Genomic DNA, 8,914 nt, shown 5'->3' on the forward strand with positions numbered 1-8,914 from the left:
TAAAGGTAATATTTTTAAGACTTTTGGTTATAATTATATATATATATATATATATATATATATATATATATATAATTAGTTTATTTCATAAAAAAAGTGGAGTTGCTGAACATTAATCTAGAAGAAGTTCACATATCTTGTCCATACTTGCTTATGATTTGCAGTGCATTTATATAAAGGTAATATTTTTAAGACTTTTGGTTATAATTTATTTTGGTGTATTTCATACAATAATAATATATACATATATATATTCTATGTAAATCAGCTGAATTTTCCATACAGAGCGTTCAGTTTTAACAAGTTTCAGGTTTTAAAATGTTATCACTTTAAAATGAAATGACCAGTGAAATTCACTGTGATTAAGGTGTGATTTAAAGATTTACATGTTTTTTATTGTCTAAGATGTAAGCAGGGTGAAGTGAAAGTTAACAGGAACTTTTCCACCTGCAAACGGCACGGATTGTTTTACTGTGCTTTATTTTTACTTTTTCTGTGCACTTAAGGCTACGGGAAGATTTTTCGACTCTCACTCACTTCAATTGAAGGGAAGTGGACACGAGTGGTCCTGTGCCTCCAGCACTCTAGAAGCTATTCCAAGTTTAAGTGGTTTGTCGTTGGATGTTTGCAGTCCTCAGACTGAGTTTTTCGATTCAAGCTTCTCATATTTTCCGTTTACTTCTTCTATGGCTTCTTGTGTTATTTATGGTAAAGTTGTCAAAATCGTAAACACTGAAAATAAAAAATGAATGTGATTACTCTTATCTTGATCGATTCGGTTCATATTGACCCCCTTCTCCCCTGTCTACAGAGTCTGTTGCCACTGAGCTGCTCCCACGGCCACGCTGGCAGGAGAACTGGTGACATGTGGCATTCTGATATCTGTCACCTTGTGTTTGCTCCCACTGACGCCTTTTTACGAGTTAACCAAAAGGCTGGAAAGGTCAGGCTGTTTGGTCTGTGTAGTTTTCACACATTCCATTCCTGTGCTTATTGTAGTTAATTCAAGGGTTCTTTATTTTTCTTGACTTTTATTTTAATTGGCAAAAGTGACTAGCCATTTCTATACAACAGCTCATGTGTTAAGGCAAGATGAGGAGTTTGCCTCGAGAGCCTGTGCCAGACTTAAAGTGATATCACTAGAGCAGGGGTCTTCAACGTTTTCCAGGCCAAGGACCCCCAAACTGATGGTGAGATGGAGCGGTGACCCCCTAATTTTACATATATCAATGAAATTGTGTTATATCAAAATGGTCCTATAGTCACTCTATTACAGATGAAGTAATGCAACGAAAGAAATTTCACCCTGGGATTATTAAACTATTTCTGATTTTGATTCCTGGTTGGTGGGATAGGTGTTGTGAATGAAATGGTGCCCAGCTTGAAAGAGCTCCTGTGTGTAGCTGAATGACTGAAATACATCTTCTACCTCCATTTATCTGTTTACTACAGTGAGTTAAAAAAAATAATCCTCTTGTTCGGTAACTTAAAAAAAGAGCCCACCTGTATGACACACCTTAACAACATTACAAAAATATATTCAACTAAAAAAATAAATCTTTTGATGCTTGAATCTTTTACAGAAGTAAAAGTTTGAGGGTCCATCTGCTTACTCTGTGTTTAACCTGCAAGCTGAAGCTCAGCTCCTTATTCTACAGTTTGCAGGCTTCCCAACATGTCATTACCCTCATAAATGTTTGATCCAGTATATGTTTGATCCTCTGGGGCTTTTATTCCCACTATTTGTGGAGGATTGCAGTACCACAGAAATGTTACTACAGAAATGACAGTTTTATGGCAGTATTTTTTCAAACAGATGTCCTCATATCACCTGTAACAGCAGGAATGGAATATTTGTAGAGTTTGAATCTGAATGTTTTTTAATTAACTTTATGTAGATTGACAGTGTGTGGTGTCTACAGATTTCTTATCATTTTTAAAGGTGCTTCAATATGATGCAGATTAACGTTTAAACTGACATGAGTTGGTTAAGTTTCAATAGGTCCACCTTTATCTCCCGACCAAAGCGGTTCTTTGTTTCTTCTGTAGTTTTTGCTGAGATTGCACCAGTTTATCTGCCCCATTGCATGCAGTGTTGGTAACAAAGATAACCGCTACTAAATAAGTACCACAGGCAGTTTATTACTGGAACCACATCTGCGAAAGAAGAAACTTCCAGAATGGTAGCTGACAATGCACCAAAGTTTGCAGTTAATCCTTAATTCAGACCAAATAAAAATCTTCACTAACAGGGTTACTAGTGAACATTTAAAAAAAGGCTTTACTACAGGTGTAAAGCATTGAATGGTTTGTCTTTATTATGCTTCACTGGTTAAAAAATATCCAACAGAGCTATGAAGCTGTCGACTGAACAAGGCAGTCATTCCAGCTGAAGGAAAGGGATGTTTTCAGTTGGCTTCTAACACGGTTTTGTCATTTAAATAGCTTTCTTGCTGACTTTTCCTTCTATTGTAGCTATTGTCTACATAAGCTGCACCTAGATCATCTACCGTGTTCATTGCCAGTTCCTTATATAATAATATGGGTGCAGTTCTCCAGAGTGTGAGCTTTTGGTACATCAAAAGCTCTTGTTGAAAGTTTGCAGCCTCAGTTTTCTTGGTTAGATTGGGAACTAATGGGTTTCCTCAATCTCCACCTGTCACCTCCTGTCTTTGCCTGCTTGAACTTTAGCTTGATGTTTGCAGTCTTCTGAATTATCTGGTTTGTATGTTTAAGTTTTGCCATCTTGTGAGGTTTATTAGACCGCTGACACAATAGACCAGTGACCAACTAAATAACAAGACTTCGGGGAAGCTGTGCAACATAAGCCGTAGACTTGCTTTCTGAACTTAATGGGTCATATTTTGAATTTCATTGCAAAGCTCACAGGATCTTCTCAGCTCACAAACTGGCAATGGTGTCGATGTTGTGTAGATTTTACTTTCAGGCTGCAGAGTGTTATCATCTCCTCAAATTAATGTTCATATGCCAAACAGAACTACAGTAATTTGTTAAGTTTGTTCATCAATGCCTGTAACAAGATAAAATCAACGTGTCTGGTGCAGCTTGAGCAGTACACCGATCACACAAAGCCGTAAAAACATCTCTGAACAGATGTCTGTTGTGGTTGGGTTGTTACACAGCTAAATTACTGCCGCCCCCTTAAAAAATTTTACTCTAGGAAAATTTAGAAGTTATTTCACTTTTTTAACTTTTAATTATTTTTTTATTTAAAGTTTTTCAATACAGGAAACTTCATTAAGACACCCAATATGTGTTGCTAGATTCATCTCTTACCAGATTTTATCCAATACAGAATACATGATTTGCTATGGGAAAGCTTAAATTAAACTATTATCAAATTTTAACAGAGATTAAAAAGGGGTAAAACGACTACTAAGACGATAATCATGATAATATCTACTCCTTTCATAATAACTTCACACGTCTATGATGATATTTGGGGAATATCTTTGAACATATTTTATAAAAATTGCAATCTTTCTTTAGGTTAGTGAGCTGCAGGAAAAATAACTGATAGCAAAGTGCAAAAATACAAAGAGATCAGATAGATCACCAGGTTGTTTGTTTTAAGAATTTTATAATCTCTTCATTTAGCCATTAATAAAGAAAATATGTTTGTTTTTCATGCATGACAAATTAAACTGACCACCAGAGTATCTGCTCATATGTGCAATGAACAGGGGAGTATGGGATTGTACCGAAAGACAAGAAATAAACATGAGCCTAATTCATCATTTATGGCTCAGGTTATGTTAATGTGAGCATCGAGACTTCAGTAAAACAATATCTGCTGGTTCTGCAAGATGCTATGTTCTTATTCAAAGTTAGTCGGTTATATCGAGTATTGACTTGCAGGGTCGTGCTTGTTATGTGCATTACGTAATTAACTAAATATTCAGGTTTTAGTGACTACTTCAGTTGAGATTATACATGTCCCATGCAGATATTTCCACAAACAACCCAGAGAAACTAGATTTCTCTATGGTTTCGCCCATATCCTGCAGCCCTCATCTTCTCTTCTTGCAGAAATGCGAGTAAAGCTTCACTTTAACTCAAATGCATGGTTCTTCAGCAATGATTTGCTAAAAGTTTGTATTTGTAGAAGATGCATATAATATGCACCCGCATCCAGATTTAAGAGTTAATAGTTCTTCCCTGTCTTACAGAAACCCCTGCAGCCAGATATGGGCCATAATTCTTTGGCTAACTTCCATATTGAGAAGAAGATTGGACGTGGTCAGTTCAGTGAGGTGTACCGAGCCAGGTACCTGTTAGACAACACGTCGGTGGCCTTAAAGAAAATCCAGGTAAGCTGCATCAGTATCATTTTCAACATCAGGAGAAGTGAATATATTTAGCCAGAGTGGTCTTTGTTTAAAGGTCACTATTCATTTGCTCTGTCAACACCTTTTCAGACATTCTGGAGTTGTAAAAATATCAAGTCCTCCTGCTGCAGTTGTTTCTCCACACAGGAAGGCCTTAATATTGGCAATAGTAGTGAAATATGTGAAACTTGCAAAGATTCAGGGAATTCATAGTCGTACACTGACAGGTCTGAGGATGTTTAAACTGTGGTGACAGTTTGCAGGTTTTTTTTTTTTCTCCAGGGGAAAAAAGGTTAGTGGAGATGATAAATCTGTAGAGTTTTGCATCACTGAGAGAGACAAACACATATTTAACGTTTTTCTCAATTAAATTAGCTTCTTTTCTGGCTGGGAAATGCAAAATTACCACAACAATAAGCCAACAAATACATTTTAAGTCTTTTTTTTTTTTTATTAATGAAGGGCTGCTATCTTATCTGACTTGGATTATTTGTAAGAGGTTGTCTAACCTGAGTCTGCATTTAGATTCATGTATTGTCTTGCAGTTTTCTCTACCTTGTAAACCCATAGATGCAACAAAGATGCTGTGCTGCTCTGATTGAGCTTATATACAGGCAAACACCTTACACAGAGACTTGTGCATGTTACTCAGATGTGAAACACCTGTAGTTACTCCAATGCCGCCCTCCAGATAACAGCAACCATGTTCTGTTTAGGTATTTTCTACCAGTTTATCTGCATCCCTCAATCTTACACTTTTTGAATATGTTAAAACACCCCTCTGTCCTCTCTCCCCTTCTCCCCTTTTGATCTCTTGATAGATATTCGACTTGATGGATGCCAAAGCTCGGCAAGATTGCATCAAAGAGATAGATCTCCTTAAGGTAAAGAACCAGAGAAAAGGGAGACGGCGCCATGCGCTGTGCTCTGTTCTCTTAAGGTGCCTCAGCTGAGACCCACCACCACAGGAAAACAATTGATCTGCTCCAGACGCCGTGGATTTGTGTGTGTGTGCGTTTCCTCAGATGGTTACAAATGCAAGAGGCTGTTGTGCACACAAATGGGAATATAAATGAGTATGCATGTGTGACTGTACAGTTTATTACCTCCTCTTTTTGTGTGTGTGTGGAGTAACTGAAGAATTACACCCCTCCAGGCTCCTATTGGCTCTTTTTTGAATGCCAGAACAATTGTCTTTTTTCTCAAATCTTTTTGAAATGTTTAAAGCCAAACAACAATGCAGCAGCATGGAAATTTAACTGTCTCTCTCATGTGTCTCCCCCCTTCTTCCTCCTCGCTTTGCCTTTTTTATTTTCCAGTGAAGTGGTTTTGTTTGTTAAGCTACTTTTAACACATGTCAACTGGGCTGCTCTTAAATACTAATGAACAATCTAATGACAGTTTTAATACCTCTGCCTGTCTTAAAGATCCTACATGTCTGTCAGAAGTACTTTTCATTTTCCCCCAGCAGCGTTTTAGTTGTGACACAGGCTTGTGTTCTCGTTATAATTTTGATTTCTCACCAAACAATCAGAAAACTGGAAATCGCCTCCAAAAATGCATATTTATTAGAATGAATGACATTGACTAAACTATCTGGATACAATCTTTGGAGTATTATGTATTCCCTTGTGGGGGGGACTTTGGTTCATATTTTTTTTTGTTTGTTGACTTAACGGATGTTCCCTCCCAAAGAAAAAAACAAAAAACAGTGTTATTGATTTTTGGACTCTTAGCTATCTTTAATTTTCCGGTTTTTTTCGTCTGGTTAAAAATGCAAGGCATTAAAAAACTTTTCTTTTACAAACAGAATAAAGTGCAGTAATGTTGCTTTGAAGAATCTGCATTTGGCAGGGTTGGAAAAAGACACATATGTCTGGATCATGTGACCAAAATTTACAACACAATACATGTGTGAACTTTTATTCCATCTTGATTTGAGGAAAATAAAACTGTACAAACTTATGACTCTTTATAAGTAATCCAAAAAATATTTTAAAAATATTTTCTTAGACTAAACATATAAAAGTACATAAAAAACGGAAAATGTCAGTGACAAATGCCGTGATGATGAACTGCAATATTATTGAAATGTTTGTGAATGTCATATTACTGTTGTTGCACAAAAAATAATGATGCATTTACATGTTAACACATTTTTTCATTCACCCCTATTTACACGTATTGCAGAGATCTGGTTCTGTCAAATGACTGCTAAACAAATGCAAATTATAAAAGCATTAAACATATAGTTTTTCTTTGAAATTTCTTTATCATAAGCCTGTTGACTTATAATTCAAACATCCTTTGAATAAAATCCATTAGGAAAAACTCAGAGAAAGTAGAAATGACTGTGGTGCAATAATGTCTGACTAACCCTGATTTGAATATTTTCCTAAATATATTTTTTTACCAGAATCAAACATACCTAGATTATATGTAAAAGAAATAACCAATATATCTGTCATTCAAACACATTTAAACACTTGGTTCTATGGACCAGTTAGACATAGATGAAGACAGAACCCATTTTACTCTGAGCAGTAGTCATCAGAGTAATCCCGCTGGACACCAGATCTGTATTTCTGACCTCATAAAAGGGGTCGGGGGGAAATGTCTCCCTTCCAGATGCTATTTCTTCATATATTTCATCTGCTAGCTTTCTGTAGATCCTTTTGTATTCGAAGATTTGTTTTCCTCTGTCCCCTTCTACCCAGTTTTCCCTCTACTTGCTCCTGCCTCCTCTTTCTCTGCCGTTTGGCTAGTTGCTTTGTTTTTATATCCATCTCTCTTTGCTGTCTTTTCCCCTTGCCTCATTTCCCCTATTCAGAGCTTTTCGTTCGCCTTTTTCATCCTGCAAGCTGATTGCTAGTGAACGTGGAAGTTATGCCTGGCCCCGCGCTGCCTAGCCAGCCTGATAATAAACGAGTGAATGTGAAAGAGACAGTCCTTCTGCCTTATCCTCCAGTAGACAGGCCAACAGCAGACACAGCTAAATCAGAATAATGAGAAGCGCTCTGGCATGGGCCGACTGAATTGACACACACAGTCGCCTGTGATCGCACACACGCACACACTTACACAGACATACTCAGTCATGGCCATCCAACAGTATGCCTATTTGTTTGTTTGTCTGTCTGTGTTTATGTCTGCTCATTCATCTGTATTTTCTTGTCTTGGCATGAGGATTTCAACTTGAGAACCTCACTTTTCACTTCTCTGCTTTTGTCTAAATTATCTTAGAGAGGGATGTTGCTTTCAGTAAAGAGCTCACCCTATTCCATTTTGCTAATTTTTCTCACCATGTCTGCGATCCCACTACAGCACAGTCATCTCACTTGTGATTATTGTGATGCCTGAATTGTCTCCCGACTAATGATCTCCTTCCAATCAGCAGTGGAAGATTTAATGATAACACAATGTAGATGCGTGCTTGTGTACATCCATGTCTGGGGTTTACATCTGATTAGATTAGAGCAATGGTTTACTGGAAAGATGGATCAGACATTCTTTTTTTTAAGATGGCAAATCTATTTAAGGGTAATAAAATATGTTAATTAAAAAAAAAAAAAATCACAAATAATTCAAAATCAACTATTTTACCATAGCAAGCCTTTGTAGGCATACCTTCTGTAAAAACAGGAAATGACTTCCATAGATTTATGATCTTATCTGGATCTATTTTAAGAAGGACATGGAGAGGTTTGTTTTTCCTAATTGGAATAAAAAGATCTCATTACCGGTATATCTCTGCTTCTGTCTCCTTGAACCCCAATCGGCCTCAGCAGATGGCCGCTCACACTGAACCTTGTTCTGCTAGAGGTTTCTTCCTGTTAAGAGTTTTCCTCTCCACTGTCGCTATAAGCATGCTTGGTGTGAGGGATTGCCTTTGAGTCGATGCAATAAACTGGTTTTCCTTAGATAGAAAACTTTGAATCAATTTGACTATATGATCTGGTGTAATTGTAAAGTGCCCTGAGATGACATGTGTTGTGAATTGGCGCTATATAAATAAACTGAATTGAATTAAAACTGAATCTCATTAACAAAAACTGCAGAAAATGACAAAGTTCTATGAATTATGGGTGAACAAGGATAGCTGTAGCAGGGAGTAAACTCTGATCACCTAGATCTATATTTCAGGGAGTAAGGGGCTGGTTATACTCCCTGCAGCAGTGTGTCGCAGTGAGCTTGACACAGACACTTTTGATTTATGCAAAATTTTGAGTGTGGTCTGTGCTATAAGCTCTGGGTCTAGATTCGGACGAGGGTGAGGAAGTGGGGGTGAGTTTTTTCCGGCAGCGGAGGGACATAACGGCGAAAAAAAGTGGGGATCCAGGTGGAAAAAGGGTCCCAGCGTTGTCGCGCACCTCACTCTTCTAGCTGGTCCAACTTCACGAGTCGTTTTCCACTTTTGCGGTTATAAAAACAAAACAAGCCGGCCTCCTGTCTGCGGCACTGTCTGCTCACCTACAATTTGGGAGAGGTGCAGCAGAGTGTCTGCGGAGGGGGTGGGGACCTCTTTTTGTTCACTGCGACACCTACGCAGACGACCTAGTTTCTAA

At 37.6% G+C, this 8,914-nt stretch overlaps 1 protein-coding gene across 1 annotated transcript in view; it reads left to right on the forward strand.

The window, feature by feature from the left end:
• nek7 (NIMA related kinase 7) overlaps positions 1 to 8,914 on the forward strand; it is a 96,010-nt gene that overhangs the window by 40,054 nt on the left and 47,042 nt on the right. The window contains exons 3-4 of the mRNA XM_015387877.1: positions 4,191 to 4,331; positions 5,171 to 5,233. Of these exons, the coding sequence (XP_015243363.1) occupies positions 4,191 to 4,331; positions 5,171 to 5,233 (204 nt within the window). The remainder of the gene's footprint in view (positions 1 to 4,190; positions 4,332 to 5,170; positions 5,234 to 8,914) is intronic.

The sequence above is a fragment of the Cyprinodon variegatus genome, unplaced genomic scaffold, assembly GCF_000732505.1.
Source record: "Cyprinodon variegatus isolate N-32 unplaced genomic scaffold, C_variegatus-1.0 Scaffold405, whole genome shotgun sequence".
NCBI classification, from domain to species: Eukaryota; Metazoa; Chordata; class Actinopteri; order Cyprinodontiformes; family Cyprinodontidae; genus Cyprinodon; species Cyprinodon variegatus.